General features: G+C 41.2%; 1 protein-coding gene across 1 annotated transcript; it reads right to left on the bottom strand.

The window, feature by feature from the left end:
* Window positions 1–7,023: 7,023 nt before the first annotated feature.
* tm4sf5 (transmembrane 4 L six family member 5) lies at window positions 7,024–14,548 on the bottom strand. Its single transcript, XM_014156115.3, has 6 exons — window positions 14,300–14,548; window positions 12,770–12,850; window positions 12,395–12,537; window positions 9,216–9,354; window positions 8,964–9,017; window positions 7,024–8,008 (listed from the first exon to the last, which is right to left on the bottom strand). Exons 1-6 carry the CDS (start codon window positions 14,471–14,473, stop codon window positions 7,991–7,993), a joined length of 609 nt encoding a protein of 202 aa, XP_014011590.1. The 5' UTR covers window positions 14,474–14,548; the 3' UTR covers window positions 7,024–7,990.
* Window positions 14,549–23,408: the final 8,860 nt, after the last annotated feature.

Raw genomic sequence — 23,408 nt, 5'->3', positions numbered from 1 at the left:
ACACATCCAGGCTCTTGTGGGTTTTGGCAGGGGCCGCGATAAGGGGGCCTGGGGGACCATCCGGTTGACGTCGCCCTCGGCTGGTTCTTGTGTCCAGCAGCTTGAGGACATGATGTCCCCTTCCCTCCCCTCCCGTTCCGTTTTTCTTCCCATTTAGGAGTCCCCAACTCTCTCCCCCCTCTTCTTGTACCCTCACCACTTTTCTTTTGTGGCATGGGAACAAATAGAACAGAAACAAGAACTGAGACAACCATTCCATATAGGATCCTACCAGCCACCACAAATACATGTTGATGATAATCGCGTTATTGTTTTTATTCTGTTACTATTTCTCTCTTTTTTTATTTTATTTTTTACTCTGCACTGTTGGAAATGGGCTCGTTAATAAGCATTACACTGTAAATTCTACACCTGTTGTATTCAGTGCATGTGACCAATACAATTGTATTTTATTTTTAAGCAACCAGCAAACCAAATAACTATTTGCTAAAACTAAGTACATATTCCTTGAACTGTTTCCTAGAACTATGATGCCAAAGATCAATATCATACATGCTTTTTCTCTCTTGGCGCTTTTCGCTTATTATTTACAACATAGCTCAAATTCCTCTGTACTCTGAGCTCCATTTAAATGACGAAGCTGCGGTGGCGGCGATACTAATGTGATGTCTGTTGTATGAACTCTATTTATGGGGCATCAACATACTCTAACAAACATGCTTAGAATGTGGAGGCTTGGCTGAATTGAGAGCTTGGGACTCTGAGGTTCTATCTGAAATAAAGATGATTCTGAGAGGATTGGCTTTACATTTCCAAACCCTCGATGGTTTAAATGGTGTCAGCAATTTTCATCTAATATTCTTTTGAACTTAACAACATGAATTGGGGTATTTAGAGTACTATATAGGTAGAGAACATTGAACAGAACGAGGCTAAATGTCAATAACTACATTTTGATAAAAATGCAGATAGAACGGTTTAGTCTCAAGCTCTCATGATGTCGTCATAGTAACAGTAATGTGACAACAGGTACCCATCCAGGCAGAATGTCTTGTTGGTTTGGACATTGACACGTTTTGAAAGGTAATCTAGACTCTTCTATTTCAAAACAGCTTGATGTTAGGATCAGTTATGGATGAATTTGATAATCTACCCAGATACATAAGTAGTGGAACATTTTCATATTAGAGAGAGTAGAAGTGTACAGTACAATGGTCATACTGTGAATGTTGCCTTTGGCCAAAGTGTCATATTTTGATCATCTAGAATACGTACTCTCTGCACAATACGATATACTTTATTGTCCATTAAATGGAAATTCAATTTGTGAAGTCGGCATACAAATACACAAAACAATACACTATAATACCTGTTAGCACAGTCCTGCCCTGCTCTTTCCTGTCCTGTTCTGTCCCGTCCTGTCCTGTTCTGTCCCGTCCTGTCCTGTTCTGTCCCGTTCTGTCCCTGTTCTGTCCCGTCCCGTCCTGTTCTGTTCCATTGTGTCTTTGTTTTCCTCGTAGGTCTGTCTGCTCTGTGGGTTAGCAGCCTATGGAGAGATGTCCCAACTAAGCATCTTCAACTTGCTGTATTACAATACATCTGCTGTTTATACCCAACACCACAGCATGACTGGGCCTTTTTCATGTATCTACACAGTATGCCAAATGCAGTAAACTAAATGGGGGGACTAATACTATTCAATGATCAACATTTGAATCAAAGTCAGTAAATCAAATATGAAACCAGTCAGATCAAGTCTGGGCCTGTGTGTCTAACAAGTGTTTACTCTTCTCACTCGCTTCTCCCCATCCCCCCCTCTCCTCCTCCTCCTCCTCCTTCAGACCTCGAGATGTTCCCAACTTCCCACACATCCAGGCTCTTGTGGGTTTTGGCAGGGGCCGGGATAAGGGGGCCTGGGGGACCATCCGGTTGACGTCGCCCTCAGCTGGTTCTTGTGTCCAGCAGCTTGAGGACATGATGTCCCCTTCCCTCCCCTCCCGTTCCGTTTTTCTTCCCATTTAGGAGTCCCCAACTCTCTCCCCCCTCTTCTTGTACCCTCACCACTTTTCCTTTGTGGCATGGGAACAAATAGAACAGAAAACAAGAACTAGACAACCATTCCATATAGGATCCTACCAGCCACCACAAATACATGTTGATGATAAAATCAACCAGCAAACCAAATAACAATTTACTAAAACTATATTCGTATTTGTTGGTGCTGACATCTTCAGGACAGGAATACCGGTTTACTTAACAGAGGAATAAACACACATGTTCATCATTGGTGTTTTAACCAGAACGGGGGAAAAATGCACTTTATTTATTTTTGCACATGCGCAGTCATACATCTCTCATAGGGCATGACTGTACCAGTGTAAGAACACAACTCAACAACATATTAGTCCACATGCCAACAGTATTCCTTGAAATGTTTCCCAGAGCTATGATATCAAAGATCAATATCATACATGCTTTTTCTCTCTTGTTGCTTTTTGCTTATTATTTACAAATTCCTCTGTACTCAGAGCTCCAGTTAGATGAAACTGGCGTGGGGGCGAAACTAATGTGATGTCTGTTGTATAAACTCTGTTTATGGTGCATCAACATACTCCAACAAACATGTCTAGAATATGGAGGCTTGGCTGATGTCGTCATAGTAACACTAATGTAACAACAGGTACCCATCCAGGCAGAATGTCTTGTTGGTTTGGACATTGACACGTTTTGAAAGGTAATCTAGACTCTTCTATTTCAAAACAGCTTGATGTTAGGATCAGTTATGGATGAATTTGATAATCTACCCAGATACATAAGTAGTGGAACATTTTCATATTAGAGAGAGTAGAAGTGTACAGTACAATGGTCATACTGTGAATGTTGCCTTTGGCCAAAGTGTCATATTTTGATCATCTAGAATACGTACTCTCTGCACAATACGATATACTTTATTGTCCATTAAATGGAAATTCAATTTGTGAAGTCGGCATACAAATACACAAAACAATACACTATAATACCTGTTAGCACAGTCCTGCCCTGCTCTTTCCTGTCCGGTGCTGTTCTGTCCTGTCCTATGCTGTGCTGTTTTGTCCCGTCCTGCTCCTTTGTGTTCTCCTCCGTCTGTTTGTCTACTCTGTGGGTTGGCACCCTATGGTTGGCACGGGTCAGGACTGGTTTGTGTAATCATATGGATGTAATTACAGAGGTGGTCAATGCTTAGTCAGAGTTAGTGTGTCTGGGTCCAGCAGCCCACAGCAGCCACGGTCTGGGCACCAGGTCTGTTGTTTCAAACCAGCTCTTTGGTGGCTGATCTGCTGACTACTTGCATCATAGTATCCCTGGGGAAGGAAAGAAGACAAGGAAAAAGGAAACGAGGGAAAGGAGACAGTTGAAAGAATAGCAGAATAACATTCTGTCATTTGCTGTTATTCTGAACAGGAATAGCCTATATACAGTGCATATGGAAAGTATTCAGACCTCTTAGACTTTTTCCACATTTTGTTATGTTACAGCCTTATTCTAAAATGGGTTAAATATATTTTCCCTCATCCATCTACACACAATACCCCATAACGACAGAGCAAAAACTGTTTTTTAGAATTTCTTTGCAAATTTATTTAAAACAAAAAACAGAAATATCACATTTAGATAAGTATTCAGACCCTTTACTCAGTACTTAGTTGAAGCACCTTTGGCAGTAATTACAGCATCGAGTCATCTTGGGTATGACGCTACAAGCTTGACACACCTGTATTTGGGGAGTTACTCCCATTCTTCTCTGCAGATCCTCTCATGCTCTGTCAGGTTGGATGGGGAGCATCGCTGCACAGCTATTTTCAGGTCTCTCCAGAGATGTTCGATCGGGTTTAGGTCCAGGCTCTAGCAGGGCCACTCAAGGACATTCAGAGACTTGTCCCGAAGCCACTCCTGCATTGTCTTGTCTGTGTGCTTATGGACTTGGTCTTTTACCAAATAGGGCTATCTTCTGTATACCCCCCTTACCTTGTCACAACACAACTGATTGGCTCAAACACATTAAGAAGGAAAGAAATTCCACAAAATAACTTTTAAGAAGGCACACCTGTTAATTGAAATGCATTCCAAGTGACTACCTCATGAAGCTGGTTGAGAGAATGCCAAGAGTGTGCAAATCTGTCATCAAGGCAAGGGTGGCTACTTTGAAAAATCTCAAATATAAATAATATTTTGATTTGTTTAACACTTTATTGGTTACTACGTTCCTTATGTGTTATTTCATAGTTTTGATGTCTTCACTATTATTCTACGATGTAGAAAATAGTAAAAATAAAGAAAAACCCTTGAATGGCTAGGTGTTCTAAAACTTTTGAGTTGTGTATAAGCTGTTGTGCCCAGTTCTGTTTTGCTCTGTTCCATTCTGTCTCCTCAGCCCAGATGGGGAATCAGAGTCTAGAGGGAGTGCACTCTTAGAGAAAAAGGTTCCAAAAGGGTTCTGCAGTTGTCCCCATAGGAGAACCCTTTTTGGTTCCAGGTGAACTCTTTTGGATCCAGGTATAACTATTTTGGGTTCCATGTAGAACCTTCTGTGGAGAGGGTTCTACACGGAACCTAAAAAGGTTCTTCCTTGAACAAAAAGGGGTTCTTCAAAGGGTTCTCCTATGGTGACAGCCGAATAACCCTTTTTGGTTGAAATAAATGGTTCTGATCTGTCTCTGTCTGCCTCTTTGGGCCAGACGGGGTCAGGGTCCTGTGGGGGGGAGTAAGAAGGGGAGTAGGGCAGATGTTTTCGGGACATAAGGGGTTGAGTGCCAAATAATGGGTGTAAATAAGTGCTCCTTGCAAGCGTATAAATCACAAGAAGTCTTGGCTTCATACTTGACTCACCAAACTGGCCAATGCCTTCTAATTGTTTGTCCATTTCCTCTCTATATTTCTCTCTCATCTCCAGCTCGTGTCCTCTTTTAGCCTTCTTGGCCTTCCCTTATTCAGCCTCATTCTGTTTGTGTGTAAGTCGCATTAGAAGTGGCAGTCAAAGAATGCCCCTTTCCATCCCTCTTTCCCTTTTTGTCTCTGTAAACTCTTTCTCTGTTTTTCCATTTCCATTCATTCTCTCCCCCCCCCTCATGTTGTCCTGCCTAGTCTTATTTTATAACAGAGCTACCTGACATAGGAGCCTGGCAGGTGTTTACAGCGTTGGGCCAGTAACCAAAAGGTTGCTGGATTAAATCCCCGAGATGACAAGGTAAAGATCTGTCCTTCTGCCCCTGAGCAAGGCAGTTAACCCACTGTTCCCCGGGCCCCGAAGACGTGGATGTCGATTAAGGCAACCCCCCTCACCTCTCTGATTCAGAGGGGTTGGGCTAAATGCGGAAGACACATTTCAGTTGTACAACTGACTCGGTATCCCAATTGACTTTTCTTATGTGCAGTATTCCTCCGTCAGTCTGACGGTCATACAACAGCCTCTCTGTTTTTCTCGCTCTCTTTCAGCTTGTTTTCCTCTGGAGGAAAGAATCTATATTTATCCCCTTCTAGTGCTAGTAAGGATGTTTATCTGGAAAGTTAGGTAACAATTACCACAAAGCTGCTCGGTGGCAACAAAAGATTATGAGCTTAAACTGATCTTGTTCTACTACTACACGAAAGCAGCAACTCACTCCAGTCCACTCCAGACCCAGACATCAGGTTTTCCATCTGCATGTCTTACGGTCACCACAGGGCTCACTGTGACCTCTCACCTGCCCCTGATGCACACTTCTGTTAGTTCTGAGCTGTCTGCCTGTGTCTAACACAACTAATGAAAGTTGTCTCTCTCCTCTGTCGTGGAAAATTGCAAGATTATGTTATAATGCTTGTATTGTATTATAGTGGTTGTAATATTCGACAGAATAGAGTATTCTGTTAACTATTGTGTGTGCGTTCTACTGAGGATGGGCCTCTATGAGATAGCACTGACAGGGGAGATTTACGATGTCTTTGGGTAATAAAGCCTAAAAAGCATTCCAGAGGACATGAGCTAATGGTTCTGTTCTATACCGTACCAGGGAGAGAAGGTTCCAGTTTGGAGTAGGAGGACCAGACACTGGTCTGTACAATGAAAACTGTTGACACAGCAGTTGCTGTCTGCTATGTTTTATAGATATCTTTCATACAAAACTTAACCTTGTGACCCATTCTATGTATCTGTGGTTCGTCATGTACGTTGAGAGGGGTGTATCTTGGCTATAAAAGATCTTTGTACTTTTGTGCAGTCACTTTTCAATGGTTCATTAGAGATAGCGCATCATTGAAAGTCAAAGGGCTTTTGCAAAGCTCTTATTATTAAAGATGTAGTTTAAGTATAACTCTGACTAGTGTGTGAAGTTTGTAACTCTCCTCATTTGGTAATGCAGAAATTAGCCACCACACCTCTCTTTATCCCTCCTCTCTATCTCTCTCTATCTCTTTCTTCCTCTCCCTATGCTTCTGACAGCCTTGCAAAAACTTGATGTCAGTTATTGACAGGTTTAACAGACCAGTGACTCTGCTTACGTATCGCACAGTTATTAAAGTGAATCATTCCTATTGAGTTTACCGGATGTACAGTTTTTGTGCTTAATCAAGGGATTCTTCATTTCTTTCTATTATGTAACTCTGGGTTAAATTGGGTTAGGGCTTTGATACATGTGAACTTCTCAGTTGTCTGCCTTCTTCATTAACTGTTGGCCAGTATTGAATTACAGATCATTACGACTTCATAGGCTACTTGACCAATGACTACTTGACCAATAACAGAAAAACATGTCTAATTTCCCAAAAGTTTTATTGCTTATTTGTATTGTTTTGACTTATGTGATTATACAAAAGATATGCAAAAGATCATGTGAAAGAAATGGTTGCCTAAAAGAAATTTAAAAAAGAATGGAAAATATCTTGAGCAACTCCTGAGGAATCCTCAGATGACGTACTGTATGATGTTTCCATGGGCAACACATGAAACAGAAACAAGAGTTACAACTATGACATGGCAGTTTTGAGATTAAAGGACTACAATGACTATGATTGATATGGCACATTGGCTTTATTTGAACATATCAAAAGTATCAAAAGCAGACAATATGCTTCAAACATAAAAGGGAAAGCTCCTGGCAGATAGGCAGTTTAAAAAAAAAAAGTTGTGTAGTAAGTGATTGGCAGTCCTGGTACTGGTATGTCATCAGTAGTACTGAGCGATTAACCAAAATGTTTTTTATTTTTTATTTTTTTTAAACAACTTATTGAACGACGTCGGTTAAATTATTTGAATTCCATTTAGTTCAGTTTTTTCTGTGAGCTCAATGCACAGTTTCTGTAGAGCTAAATCAGATCAAGCCTGAACTGTGCGATGTAGTAGGGAGTTGTAGTTTCCAACAGGCCAATATTCTACATAGTTTAGCGCAGAAAACGTCGTAATTAATTACAATGACCATAATCCATTGCGTGCCTGCTTAAACTTGTCCGGTCTGTGCGGAGCAAGACACGAAGACTGGGAGACAGAGAAGAGAGAACGTGAGTGCTATCGAGACGGATAGAAAGCAGTTGCTTCGCGAGCCTGAAAATACATGATCTAAGTATGATAGTTGGCATTCAGCAGTCATAAAAGTATGCCTTCTTTACTTTGAAGAACTACTCAAATAGTGATTTTGTCAGACAGCATAGGCAGCTACAGAGATGATGACTTGGAATGAAATAATTAAGTCATAAAGTAAAGTGAATAAATGATGGTTAATAAGTAATAAGCAGTAATGGACCGTCACTACCATCATGGGACTTTTATTAATTGTTATATTCTGTGTTGTTATACCATTCAACACACATAACGTATAGTGTATTATATGATCGAACGCAAAATCAAAAACCACAATAATTTTTTATAATCGAACCGAAACTGAACCGACCTGAAAAAGCACTAATCGCTCAGAACTAGTCATCATGGAAATAGGCTGTAGCATTGCAGGGCAGTCCTCTCTACTTCTTCTCTCTCTCCATCTCACAATCCACCATCATCCTGCAAAAATAAAACAGAAACAATTGTATGTGTTCATAATCACTTCTTGAAAAGGCAACCTCAGATTCAGGGTTTTGTGGTTACTGGAAGAAGAGTAATTCAGATCTTGTTACCATCGTTAATGTTTGATATTTTATACATCACTGATTTGACACAGTGATTCAACAAGAGTCAATGGATATGAATATATATGCAAGCGTTCCAAATGGCATCCTATTCCCTAGGGCGCCATAGGCTCTGGTCAAAAGTAGTGCACTATATAAGGAATAGGGTGCCATTTGGGATGCACAAGAGAGGGAGGTGAGTGAATAAAGGTACACAACACGATCATGTACAGGACCTCTTCTTACTGTAGGTTCACTCAGCAACTAAATCTCAGCTTAATCTTGAACCACCCATTGATTTATTCCTTTTAGCCTGGACTTCAATCAAATTAGGCTTTTTTTTTTTAACTAGGCAAGTCAGTTAAGAACAAATTCTTATTTACAATGACGGCCTAGGAACAGTGGGTTAACTGCCTTGTTCAGGGGCAGAACGACCGATTTTTACCTTGACAGCTCAGGGATTTGATCTAGCAACCTTTTGTTTAGTGGCCCAACGCTCTAACCACTAGGCTACCTGTGTTGGGTCATCAGATGGTACTCAAGTAATAGTAACCTTTCATGTATGCTTGTTAGAGTGGTTTCTGTGTTTTCACATGACCCTTACACATGACCCTTTGACCCTTACCCAACTATACAGATATGTTGTGCTATACTGTAAATGTTATATTTCTTATAAACGGCCTACTTTTACTTCAGAACAAAAACTCAACATTCCTCTACTGAACTATCAAATGTTACAACAGCAATATTACTTCTGCAGAAACACTGGGTCAGTCATATAATATCATTATTTCTAATGAATCAACAATCATTTAAAATCAATTGATAATCAGATGAATTTGTTTAATTACCTCCTTGTCGTCACGGCAGTCCCCACAGAAGCAGCCGATGCAGCCATTGACCACCTGGATGCCACAGCGATACATTCAATTACATACATCATTATGACAGTATGTCTACGTCCCAAAATGCACCTTATTCCCTTTATAGTGCACTACTTGTGACCAGGACCCATAGAGTTCTGGTCAAAAGTAGTGCACTAGTATATAGGGAATAGGGTACCATTTGGGACAAATCCTATGTGTTCTATTCAATTCTCTGACCTGGATGCCACAGAGGATGAGTTGCAGGCCCCCCAGGCCCAGGGTGATGGAGAAGAGGACCAGGTGCCACAGCGCCGCATTGGCAGGGATCACACACAGTTCCCACAGGGAGTGGTCAAACAGGTAACTTCTGTTCCCACTATAGAGGAGGGGGAAGGGGGAGAGGGGGATGGGAGGAGGGAGGAAGAAAGGTGTGAAAAAGGACAGGGATGGATGAGAGTGGTTTAGGGATAAGAGGGAAGAGAGTAGAGAGAGAGGAAATGCAAAGGAAGGTTAGAGCAACGACGTAGTCCAATGTGTTTCATTAGATACATTATGAACAGAGGGGAGAAAGTAAAGTATTGAGAGAAAGTAAAGATTAAGAGGCAGGTTTAGTGAAGAGAGGAGAAGTTGAAAAGATGGGCAGAGAAAAGAGATATTATTCAGTAAGTAGCAAAAGGGAGGACAGGTTTAAACAGTGCAGACATCTGTCATTATCATGTATTCAGTAATCAGCTGTCAAACTTGATTCCCTTCAACCACAGCATTATCTTTGACTCTGACTGCCCATGCATGTACACCACAGAAACGCCAACGTCCTTCTGTTAATTATTTCTACCATAAACTTGTTGCAACTCTGTCATGATGCCATTTATCTGTTTGATATATTATTAACTATGTGACCTGACCAGGACAAACGACGGGCCTGGGCCTGGTTTAGTTGAGGTGGTCAAGAAACATTCAGAGCCCTAGTGCTCCCTGGCTGACTCTGTTTGACCAGTCCCTGGGAGACCTTTGTGTGACCCCTGTCAATGCGGCCCTGTGGCACCTGGTCCTCTTCTCATCACGCTGGGTGAGGGCAAGATGGCGCCGACAGATAGGGCAGCTCTGCTTCTTGCTCCTAAGCAACTTTGCAGTATTTTGTTTTTTTGGGTGTTATTTCTTACATTATTAGCCCAGCAAATGTTTGTGTTTTTAAATATTGCCAGAAATAACTTTTGGATATCAAGCGGCGGTAACTCACCAACATTAAGACCGGGAGTACAACTTTCCTGATATGGATCCTTTGTTCGTACCCCCCAGGGCAATTGAACTGATTCCAGAGGCTGATCCAAAACACGCCGGCAGAGAAGAAGTATTCGGAGCGGACTTCTAGTCCGACTCAGGAGGCGCGCACATCATTCACTGCTTTCGAGTATATTACTCACTTATGTTCAGTCTCTGGATAATAAAGTAGAAAAGCTCAGGGCGAGAATCTCCTTCCAGAAAGACATCAGGGATTGTATCATACTCTGTTTCATACTCTCGCCCTGAGCTTTTCTACTTTATTATCCAGAGACTGAACATAAGTGAGTAACATGGCTTTCTTGGGATATACTGTCTTTGTCCATACAGCCAGCTGGGTTCTCAGTACATTGCGCAGACAGGAATAAAGAACACTCCGGGAATAAGAAAGGTGGATGTGTATGTTTCATGATTGACTACTCATGGTGTGATTGTGATAACATACATAAACTCAAGTCCTTTTGTTCACCCGACCTAGAATACCTCACAATCAAATGCCGACCGTATTACCTCCCAAGAGAATTCTCTTCGGTTATAGTTACAGACGTGTATATTCCCCCTCAAGCCGATACCACGACGGCCCTCAAAGAACTTCACTGGACTTTATGCAAACTGGAAACCACATATCCTGAGGCCGCATTTATTGTAGCTGGGGATTTTAACAAAGCAAATTTGAGGAAAATGCTACCGAAGTTCTACCAACACATTGACTGTAGCACCCGCTCTGAGAAATCATTGGACCACTGCTACTCAGCTTTTTCCTCCCTCGGCAAATCTGACCACGACTCCCTTTTGCTCCTCCCTAGCTATAGGCAGAAACTCAAACAGGAAGTTATTTTTCTTCTCTGGGTTTTATGGTGGCTACATTCCAAAAAGATGCATTGCCGCCACCAACTGGACGGGTTGAAACCAAAACAAGGTGAAAAGACAATCCAACGTGGGGCATTCAAAAGACGTGGCTCCATGGTTCCCAACACAATTGCAACATGTCACATTTTCATCACTTTTATAGCACATAATATGATCTTTTCCACAACTTGGACCTCTCGGCTCCTCCCTTCTGCAAACACTTGAAACATGACCAAAAGCTTTACAATGATCTCACTGCATTGGTCTTGGGATAAATGCTTTGTCACTCAGTGGCGGATTTAGGTATAGGCGACATGGGCTGCCGCCCGGGGATGGCACGGGGGGCCCGCACCAACACTGTGGGTCAATTAACCTTGTCGGAGTGGGCGCCCTGATTGTAGTTTGTGAGCTAGGCAGGCTACTGCCTGGGAAGGTCTCCCACTCAGAAGTACCAGATGGGAGGTGGGCAGGGTAGGTTGACTTCAGGTCTCCCCACTGGAAGCCCAAGGTGGGGGAGCGGGGAATCTATCAAATAGCGCACCTCTAACTTTGTACAGTACTAATGCAATTAGTAAAATCAGTCACACTACGAAATGCTACCAAATAAACCACAATTCATAATAATGTGAATACATAGTTTCACAGACATATTGTTGCATTTTTTTTGGTTTGTGTGAAATTGTTAAGAATAATATAAAAGCAGTCTGCCCACCACCAAGCTGAATTGGTTTAGTCTTGACTCTTGGTTGACAGTGTTGGGGGATGGGTAATGTATTGATTCTCGAGTGCCAAATCAACCCAAATTTGTTTCTATTTGTCTTTGTTACTTCTGGTTGATATTTATGAGTCTTACTTTTGTATATATTTGTATATTTATAAAGTTTTATATGTTACAATTATTTATTTGTGTTGTTCCAAATGTCTGAATAAAATTTACAGTTAGTGCAGAATGGTGCTTTTTTGGGGGGTTGGCGGCGGCGGCGGGGGGGGGGCTGAAATGGGGGTTCGCCCAGGCAGCCATACAAGCTAGAACCGCCACTGCTGTCACTACACCCGCAATAACATCTGCTAAACATGTGTATGTGACCAATACAATTTCATTTGATTTGATTATGATCTGGGTTGAGGTGTCTGCTACTTACCCACTAGTCTATTCTGCCATCAACTGGCTGTTGTCAATATTGCAGTTAATATCCACTTTAAGAGAGGGAGGGAGGGAGGGAGGGAGGGAGGGAGGGAGGGAGGGAGGGAGCGAGCGAGCGATAGAAAGAGAGAGAGCGACTCACCCTGGTAGGTCCTCAAAGGGGTATTCCCATTTTCCACTAGCAACCTGACATTTAGGTCCAATGGCCAGTCCCGCTGAAGAGACACTGGTGCAGTAGATAGCTCCGACCAAACCGAAAGCAGCCGAGAAGACAGAGTTCAGCATCTGTCGGAGACACACACACACTTAATATCCTCCTTTTCTACCTCTCCTTCACTCACATCAATTTCCTGAGTTTCACCTTTTTTTTCTTCTTCCGAGCTGCTCCACACTGCTAACCTTATGCGTAACCCTAACCTTAAATTAAGACCAAAAAGCAACTAAAGAAAATCATGACATTTTACAATACAGCCAATTTGACTTTGTGGCTGTGCTATCTAGTGGAAACCCTACTCACTCTGCAACGGTTTCCACAGCAACCATTTCCGCAGCAACCCTTGCCCCCTGCCCTGATAGCCGAACAGCTGGGGCACAGCATCTGAAAAGAACACAGACAGACAGACAGACAGACAGACAGACAGACAGACAGACAGACAGACAGACAGACAGACAGACAGACAGACAGACAGACAGACAGACAGACAGACAGACAGACAGACAGACAGACAGACAGACAGACAGACAGACAGACAGACAGACAGACAGACAGACAGACAGACAGACAGACAGACAGACAGACAGACAGAATAACTTTAATTCTACTAAGCTGTATATCATCATCATACTTCAATTATCATAACATGCAATAAAACACAGAGAAAATATTGCTGTGAAAAAAAACACTTGATTGTATGGGTACTTCTTGAGCTCTTTGCTCACGTTCCAGTATGTGTGTGTGTGTGTGTGCACGTGTGCGTGCCGTGAATGCGCATGCATATTTGTGTTTGTGAATGTAGTGCACGCGAGTCCTCTTTATCTTCTACGCAAATATTTGTCAATCCTGAATCCATTTTCCTTCTCTCGTTCCAAAGGGCAAGGACTGACTGGGATGGATGGGACTGGGAGTAAGAGGGGGTGCTAACATACAGTACAGAACAGTAGTGGGTTGGCTTGAAACACTAGAGCTGCTCACATTTCCTCCCAAGTAATAATGAATACACTGTTAATAAAGACACACCCTGTTATCGGCCCTGAAACGTCCTTATCACATCATCACTATAATATCACAGGGTACATTAAACAGATTGCATAGTTTCCACTGACAAGGCTATCAAAGTGGATATTCTGATAGCTGCAACATGGTAGTATCCTGACCAAAGATTTTTGGTCCATGGCATATCAAAAGTGATGATGGAAACTGACTATCTATCTGTTTCCCACTACTGGCATGTACTTCCCTTTGCCAAACTGGTGCAAGTGTGGCTCTGTTCAGTGTAATGTTTGAGAGAGGTATGCTTTGATATCACAATGAATGCATCCTGGGAGTGGAGGACAAATAGAGTGGGGGAAGTACAATAGGTTCCCCACTGTAATTAAATAGTCAGCCATTAATCAGTTACTGTCCATCGGTGATAATACAGTAAAAACTGGAACCTCTTCCTCCTTTTCTGCCATAATCTTTCATCTTTATTCATGCCAAATCCTTCCAAAATTGTACTTATATTACTGAATATAAACATTCTGGAAATGCCTTGATCCAGCCAAAGATGTATACATTATTACACAGGTGTTTCCATGGCTTTTACAAGGGAGAGCTGTCCCAAGACGACAGCTATAGCCCTGTCGTCTTTGTACGCTCTCAGAAAAAAGGGTTCCAAACGCGTTCGTAGGCTGTCCCGATGTGAGAACCCATTGAAGAACCCTTTTGGATTCCAGGTCAAAGCCTTTTGGGTTCAATGTAGAACCAACCCTCTGTAGAAACCTTTTTTTCCCCATGAGCGTACAGGTGAATGAGTGGTGTCCATCTATGTTCAGTCAATATACTCACGAATATTCCCCCTCCGATGAGGCCGCCCATGAGCCAGACCTGCAGGGAGACATGGCTGCTGTCCTGCTGCTTTCCGTCGGGGAAGAACAGGAGGATGTTGGAGATGATGCAGGCGAACGCTGAGGGCAACAGGATCAGGCCCACCAGACGAGAACACTTCCCCGTGCAACACATACTGTCTTTACTCCGTCACCAGATAAGCTCAGTGATACTGCAGGTAGGCTATGACAGAGACAGAGACAGAGACAGGCGTGGAAAGTAGACCCAGACTGAAGAAGAGATGGTAGATAGAAAAGAGGAGGGGGAAAGACTTCACAATCAAGGCAGACTGACACACAGCAGGAGGGAGAAGGGAAGAAGAGACTGAGATGACAGGGCTGCTGTTGGTCTGAGGAGCCACTGTGTCCACTATATTCCACTGTGCTGGACAATAAATCTTCTCTTTCTCTACAGCCCTTTAGTTTTTGGTATAGACCCCTGGAAGCGGAACACAGTTCCCTTGCCGGCCTGTGGAATGGAACTAAACAGAACAGAACTAAATCAGGAGTCAATTCTAGAATTGCCCTTTGATACCTTGCCATGTGTGTACTCTGGCTGTTGGTATCAGTGACATTTATGGTTTGTTAACACAGAGAGGGGGGTTGGTGGACTGGCCGGGGGATTCTGTCTTTCCCTCACTGAACGGAGGCTGATCAATCTCACTGGGGTGTGTAGGGGAAAGCACAAGCACACTAACAACGACACAGAGGAGAAGATAGCAACATTTCAACTTAAATACTAGAATCCAACTAACTAAATCTGCCTGACAGGTTACATCATCAATGGAAACTAGTCACCTTACGGATTTTCATTTTATGGCTGTTGTATCAATTGGCGTGTTTGATTAGTGTTCTCAGTGATGTGATAGTGGTATGGCTTTATTACTGAGTGCCATAGTGCAGGGTAATAATAACGCCGACCATTTCTCACATGTTGGGACTCTTGGTACTTACATCCAGCTGTGTACTGGACCAGGGAGCTCTCCTTTAGCTGGAAAGGCTGTCTTGAGTGTGGCCCCCATATGGGATATCCAATACAATAATTTTTTTAACCTGGAACTTGCAATTGCACAGAGTGTTCAGGGATATATAGGGTGCGTTTATAAATTCACTCTGGCTATCTACTCGGATTTCAGAGCACTCTCATCTGAGTGTGCCAGAGCGCAGAATAACTGTGCAACGCCTGTTGAATATGACCGGTGTCAAATCAAATCAAATTGTATTTGTCACATACACATGCAGATGTTAATGTGAGTGTTGCAAAATGTTTGTGCTTCTAGTTCTGACCATGCATTAATATCTAACAAGTAATCTAACAATTTCACAACAACTACCTTATACACACACAAGTGTAAAGGAATGAATAAGAATATGTACATATTGTACATAAATGTACAATATGTACATAAACATATGGATGAGCGATGGCCGAAAGGCATAGGCAAGATGCAGTAGATGGTATAGAGTACAGTATATACATATGAGATGAGTAATGTAGGGTATGTAAATATTATATAAAATGGCATTGTTAATAGTGGCTAGTGATACATTTATTACATAAATTGTTTTATTATTAAAGGGGCTAGAGATGAGTCAGTATGTTGGCAGCAGCCACTCAATGTTAGTGATGGCTGTTTAACAGTCTGATGGCCTTGAGATAAAAGCTGTTTTTCAGTCTCTCGGTTCCAGCTTTGATGCACCTGTACTGACCTCGCCTTCTGGATGATAACGGGGTGAACAGGCAGTGGCTCGGGTGGTTGCTGTCCTTGATGATCTTTTTGGCCTTCCTGTGACATCGGGTGTTGTAGGTGTCCTGGAGGGCAGGTAGTTTGCCCCCGGTGATGCGTTGTGCAGACCTCACTACCCACTGGAGAGCCTTACGTCAGTAAACTTCTGCAAAAATAAGTAATTAAATTGTTGCCAGCAGCACAGTTACAGTCACCAACGATCTAGATCTCATGAAAACAGCCTAACCAGCTCTACTAGGGGGAGTAAAATGGTCAGAGTGAGGTGTTCTCTCTTTTGTGTCTGGAAGTAGCTAGCAAGTTAGCCAGTTAGCTTGGGTGCTTGACTGCCGTTCTGAGGTCAGAAGGTTGGATCAAACCTACTCCTCGGTCAGAGCGTCCAGTGTGGCTCAGAACACTCCGAGAGCGAAACGCTCTGAATATATGAACAGACAATCTAACAATGATCTGAATTTATAAATGCCCAGAGCGCACTCTGGCACTCCAGAGTGAATTTCAGGAACACACATCCGAGATGCACCTGCCAACTATTACTGTACATTTGGACCATGAAAAGGCTTTTGACAAGGTAAACCATTAGCTTTTATGTAGAGTTGTTTTAAATGATATGGGTAATGATATGGGTAAGAAATGTGTCAGACAGGGCGACCTTCTCTATGTAGGTGTTATATATTGAAACTTTCCCATGCGCAGTGCCCGCAAGAGATATTCCAGAAATATCGCAATAGCAGACGACACAATTTTATATTTGAAAAGAGAAGAGGCTATCAACGTCATTGATGAGTCGAAGATGAACAAGAATAAAACATAAATAAAATATATGGGACAGTGGAAATGGAGAACTGTTTATGTGGTTTGAATGTGTGCACGGGACCAATGGTAGTGCTTGGGATATCTTTCGGAAATGAAATTAAAGATGACCTGTTGAATTGGAAATAAAAACACATTTCGGTTAATAAAAGATTGGGACTTTACTTCACCTTGACTATGTGTTTACGGTTAAGGGTCATGGTGGAGTGGGATAATAGTAAGCCAAAAACTGAAATTATCCCTTTACATTTTAAGAAAATAGTTGAATGTATAAGGAAAACGCTTGTCTGCAGAGTAAAAGAACATGTAATCAACCACAGAATGTTATACGTTAAATTGCTACTGATACAATTAAAATGTTTAGACAACAGACTGAACTATTTTAATTCGCTTGTTTTACACAGACGTCTTTGAGTTCGTTCAACATTATAAAATCATAATGTGGTCCTGAATACATTTTGTCCCAGGGACAATTGTTTTGCAATTGAAACAATGCCCTGTGTTTTATGGGAATTTTCTTTAGCCCATTAGTTAACAAGAAAGTAAAAAGAGATTTGTGATATATATAAAAAAGATTATGAAGATGTAGCCAAATTAGAACTAAAACTTTTGGAAAAGTATTACAATTAGTGACTAGTATCCCTTATCAAGGCAAAACATTGTGAGGCCATATGTAGCGCGGTCAATGACACCCTCAAGTGGTCACCGACAGGATTGGTTCAATTTATAAAACAAGAAATGGAGGGGGAAAAAATGCAATTCGAAATAGATAAGTTGGGCATCATATGTGTAAAATGTATATGGAAAGGGATATGCCTTTCATTGTAAATGTATTTTTATATATATGTATAATTGTATTTTCAATTGTATTTTGTAAATATTTGATATACACTGAGGTTTATCATGAGTTCCCATTGTATAGGCTATGTGTATGTTTATTTTTTTAAATGTATTATTCTTTTAACCCCAAGCCTACAAATCTAATTAACATAATAAAGAAATTCCCATTAAAATCCGAGTTTAAGCTAAAGATATCATTTTTTTTGCATGGGCTGCGTCTCAATCCACCACATATGCTGATATCGCCCTTCCGCATCTGGGGTGAAAGGTGGCAGAGCTAGAGCGGTGTTTGTCAGACCATGAGACATCCCAAAAAAACGATCTGAACAGTGTGGCCTACAAAGTATCATGTAGGCCTATCCTTTTGTCCTGATTTGGTCATTGTCAGGTTCCTCTCGAACTCCTGTCAAATTGCTACCATATGATCCATAACAGGTGAAATATTTGAATATTACAACTCATTATAATTGTTAATATGATCATTTCACAAGACTAAAATAGCCCATATGGCCTGTGTGTGTAAATCTAAATACAATTGTATTTGTCACATGCACCGAATACAACAGGTCTAGACTTCACCGTGACATACTTAGTCTACTTATGAGCCCTTTCAAAACAATCCAGAGTTAAGAAAATGACCAAATAAACAGAAATAGTAACACAATAAATAACAATAGCGAAGCTATATACAGTGGCAAGAAAAAATATGTGAACCCTTTGGAAACACCTGGATTTCTGCATTTGGTCATAAAATTTGATCTGATCTTCATCTAGATCACAACAATATACAAACACCCACAAATTATTCTATTGTTCTTGTCTATATTGAATACATCATCTAAACATTCACAATCTAGGTTGGAAAAAGTATGTAAACCCCTAGACTAATGACTTCTCCGAAAGCTAATTGGAGTCAGGAGTCAGCTAACCTGGAGTCCAATCAATGAGACTAGATTGGAGATGTTGGTTGGAGCTGCCTTGCCCTATAAAAAACACTCACAAAATTTGAGTTTGCTGTTCACAAGAAGCATTGCCTGATTTAGCCACGTTGGAAAAGAAAAGCCATATCTCTGTCCAGTGTCTGTGTTCTTTTGCTCATCATAATCTTTTATTTTTATTGGCCAGTCTGAGATATGGCTTTTTATTTGCAACTCTCCGTAGAAGGCCAGCATCCCGGAGTCGCCTCTTCACTTGATGTTGAGACTGGTGTTTTACGGGTACTATTTAATGAAGCTGACAGTTGAGGACTTGTGAGGTGTCTGTATATCAAACTAGACACGCTAATGTACTTGTCCTCTTGCTCAGTTGTGCACTGGGGCCTTCCACTCCTCTTTCTATTCTGGTTAGAGCCAGATTGCGCTGTTCTGTGAAGGGAGTAGTACACAGCGTTGTACGAGATTTTCAGTTTCTTGGCAATTTCTCACATGGAATAGACATTCATTTCTCAGAACAAGAATAGACTGATGAGTTTCAGAAGAAAGGTCTTTGTTTCTGGCCATTTTGAGCCTGTAATTGAACCCACAAATGCTGATACTCCAGATACACAACAAGTCTAAAGAAGGCCAGTTTTATTGCTTCTTTAATCAGAAAAACAGTTTTCACAGCTGTGCTAGCATAATTGCAAAAGGGTTTTCTGATTAATTAGCCTTTTAAAATGATAAACTTGGATTAGCTAACACAACGTGCTATTGGAACACAGGAGTGATGGTTGCTGATAATGGGTCTCTGTACACTAATGTAGATATTCCATAAAAAATCTGCCGTTTCCAGCTACAATAGTCATCTACAACATTAACAATGTCTACACTGTATTTCTGATCAATTTGATGTTATTTTAATGGACCAAAAATGTGCTTTTCTTTCAACAACAAGGACATTTCTAAGTGCCCTCAAACCTTTGAACGGTAGTGTATGTTTTTTCAGCAACAGGTTATGGTCAGTAATATCAAAGGCTGCACTGAAATCTAACAGTACAGCTCCCACAATTTTCTTATCAATTTCTTTCAACCAATCATCAGTCATTTGTGTCAGTGCGTACATGTTGAGTGCCCTTCTCTATAAACATGCTGAAAGTCTGTTGTTAATTTGGTTACAGAGAAATAGCATTGTATTTGGTCAAAGACAATTTTTTCCAACAGTTTGCTGAAAGCTGGCAGCAAGCTTATAGGTGTGCTGTTAGAATCAATAATGGCCGCTTTACCACTCTTGGGTAGTGGAATTACTTTGGCTTCCCTCCAGGCCTGAGGACAAAGACTTTCCTCTAGGCTCAGATAAAGACATGACAGATAGGAGTGGCTATAGAGTCAGCTACCATCCTCAGTAGCTTTCCATCTAATTTGTCAATGGCAGGAGGTTTGTCATTATTGATCGATAACAATAATTGTTCCACCTCTCCCACACTAACTTTACAAAATTCAAACTTGCAATGCTTTTCTTCATAATTTTTTTTTATGCATGAATACGATGGCTCGCTGTTCGTTGTTGGCATTTCCTGCCTAAGTTTGCCCACTTTGCCAATGAAGGAATCATTCAAATAATTGCAACATCAAATGGTTTTGTGATGAATAAGCCATCTGATTCGATGTAAGATGTTCAATTTGTCTTTCTGCCCATAATTTCATTTAAAGTACTCCAAAGTTTTTTTTTTTTCCATCATTCTTTATATCATTGATCTTGGCTTCATAATGCAGTTTCTTCTTCTTTTGTTGAGTTTAGTCACATCATTTCTCAATTGGCAGTAAGTAAGCCAGTCAGATGTGCAGCCAGACTTATTAGCCACTTCTTTAGCCCCATCTCTTTCAACCATACAGTTTTTCAATTCCTCATCAATCCATGGAGCCTTAACAGTTCTAACAGTCAGTTTCTTAACAGGTGCATGTTTATCAATAATTGGAAGAAGAAATTTCATAAATTCATCAAGTGTAGTGTTTGGATGCTCCTCATTAATCACATTAGACCAACAAATATTTTTAACATCATCCACATAAGAGTCACATCAAAATCTGTTGTATGATCTCTTATACATTATTTTAGGCCAAGTTTTTGGAACTTTGGCTTTCCTGGATATAGCCACTATATTGTGATCACTGCATCCAATGTGTACGGATATAGGTTTAGAACAAAGTTCTACTGTATTACTAAAATATATTGCTACATGTGGATGATCTTGTTCCTGTAGTGTTTGTAAACACCCTGGTAGGTAGATTAATAACTGCAGCCAGATTACAGGCACTGGTTACAGAGAGAAGCTTCCTCTTGAGTGGACAGCTTGATGAAAACCAGTTAATATTCAGGTCCCCAAGAAAGTAGACCTCTCTGTTTACATCACATACACTATCAAGCATTTCACATATATTATTTAGATACTGACTGTTCGTACTTGGTGGCCTATAGCAACACCCCAAAATAAAAGGCTTTAGATGTGCCAAGTGAAACTGCAACCACAACATTTCAATAACATTTGACATAAGATCTTCTCTAAGCATTACAGCGATATGGCTCTGAATATATACAGCAACACCTCCCCCATAAGCATTTCTGTCTCTTCTATAAATGTTATATCCTTGTACTGCTACTGATGTATCATCAACTAAATTATCTAAGTGAGTCTCAGAAATGGCTAATACATGAATGTTATCTGACGTTAGCAAGTTATTGATTTCATGAACCTTATTTCTAAGGCTACATATATTAACATGCGCGATGTTCAGCCCTTTCCTCGGCAGCTTATCAGAGATAGACATAATACTGAAAAGAGCAGACAAAGCAAGTTAAAAAAATATCCATTCAGCAGTCCATTAATCAATTGGTGTGTGTGTACTGCGGGTTGAAGCTACAAACTCATAGGCTTGTCTCTCTCATCCCTTCCAGGCTTCTGGGAGAGAGGGTGGACAATGAGCCTGTCATAGGGGATGTAAGCAATGACCCCCCTCGCTCTGGCAGCTTTCATGGCTGGGATCAGTTCTGTTGAATCAGGACACAAGGGCGAGTTAAAATAGGATTTGATTTGGTTTACAATTTTATATCACTAAAGGTGGTGATATTTCAATTGGATCTACTTACATTACACTCTTAAAAAAAATAGTTCCAAAAGGGTTCTTCGACTGTACCCATTGGAGAACCCTTTTTGGTTCCAGGTACAACCATTTTGGGTTCCATGTAGAGCCGTTTTGGGTTACATGTAGAATCCTCTTTGGAAAGGGTTTGACATGGAACCCAAAACATACCGAACAAAAATATAAACACAACATGTAAAGTGTTGGTCTCATGTTTCATGAGCTGAAATAAAAGATCCCAGAAATGTTCCATACGAACAAAAAGCTTGTTTCGCTCAAATTGTGACCACAAATTAGTTTACATCCCTGTTAGTGAGAATTTCTCCTTTGCGAAGATAATCCATCCACCTCACAGGTGTGGCATATCAATAAGCTGATTAAACAGTATTATCATTACACATGTGCACCTTGTGCTGGGGACAATAAAAGGCCACTCTAAAATGTGCAGTTTTTCCACACAACACAATGCCACAGATGTCTTAAGTTTTGAGGGAGCGTGCAATTGGCATGCTGACTGCAGAAATGTCCTCCAGAGCTATTGCCAGAAAATGTAATGTTCATTTATCTACCGTAAGCCACCTCCAACATCCTTTGGAGAATTTGGCAGTACGTCCAACCGACCTTACAATCGCAGACCATGTGTATGGCATGTGGGCAGGCGGTTGGCAGATGTCAACATTGTGAAAAGAATGCCCCATGGTGGCGGTGGGGTAATGGTATGGGCAGGCATAAGTTACCAACAATGAATACAATTGCATTTTATCGATGGCAATTTAAATGCACAAAGATATCGTGATGAGACCCTGAGGCCCATTGTCGTGCCATTCATCCGCCGCCATCATCTCATGTTTCAGCATGATAATGTACGGCCCCACATCGCAAGGGTCTGTGCACAATTCCTGGAAGCAGAAAATACCCCAGTTCTTCCATGGTCTGAATACTCACCAGACATGTCACCCATTGAGCACGTTTGGGATGCTCTGGCTCGATGTGTACGACAACGAAGGAGATGTGTCGCGCTGCATGAGGCAGATGGTGGTCACACCAGATACTGACTGGTTTTCTGATCCACCCCTACCTTTTTTTAAGGTATCTGTGACCAACAGATGCATATCTTGAAACCCAGTCATGTAAAATCCATAGATTAGAGCCTAATGAATTTATTTCAATTGACTGATTTCCTTATATGAACTGTAACTCAGTAAAACCTTTGAAATTGTTTGTTGCATGTTGCGTTTATACTTTTGTTCAGTATACTTACCTGGCAGGTTTACCCAGTGCATTTTACCCAAGCGCAGCCATTCATAGGCTAGGTTGTAGCAACCTCATGATGGGTATAGGGAAAATGTGAGTATTATGTAGTAGCCTAAACCTATCAATGTTACATTGAACTGGGTGAATGGAATATGAATGACAGTCATCCAATATGCTGTAATAGAAATAAGGTCATGAAAAAAAAAGAACGTCCTCCCTCATCTAAAACGGCACTGACCGCCACTGGCGAACACCCACGTCCTGGGGTTGAGGATGGACAGAATGACAGATTTGGGACAAGTCCAAGTTGTTAAGATTGTAGAAGTTGTGTAGTGTATGCCCTGCATAACCCTTTTCCTAACCCTAA

Source organism: Salmo salar, chromosome 18, assembly GCF_965601325.2.
Source record: "Salmo salar chromosome 18, fSalSal1, whole genome shotgun sequence".
Lineage (NCBI taxonomy): Eukaryota > Metazoa > Chordata > Actinopteri > Salmoniformes > Salmonidae > Salmo > Salmo salar.
This window is presented reverse-complemented; position numbering and strand designations above follow the sequence as displayed.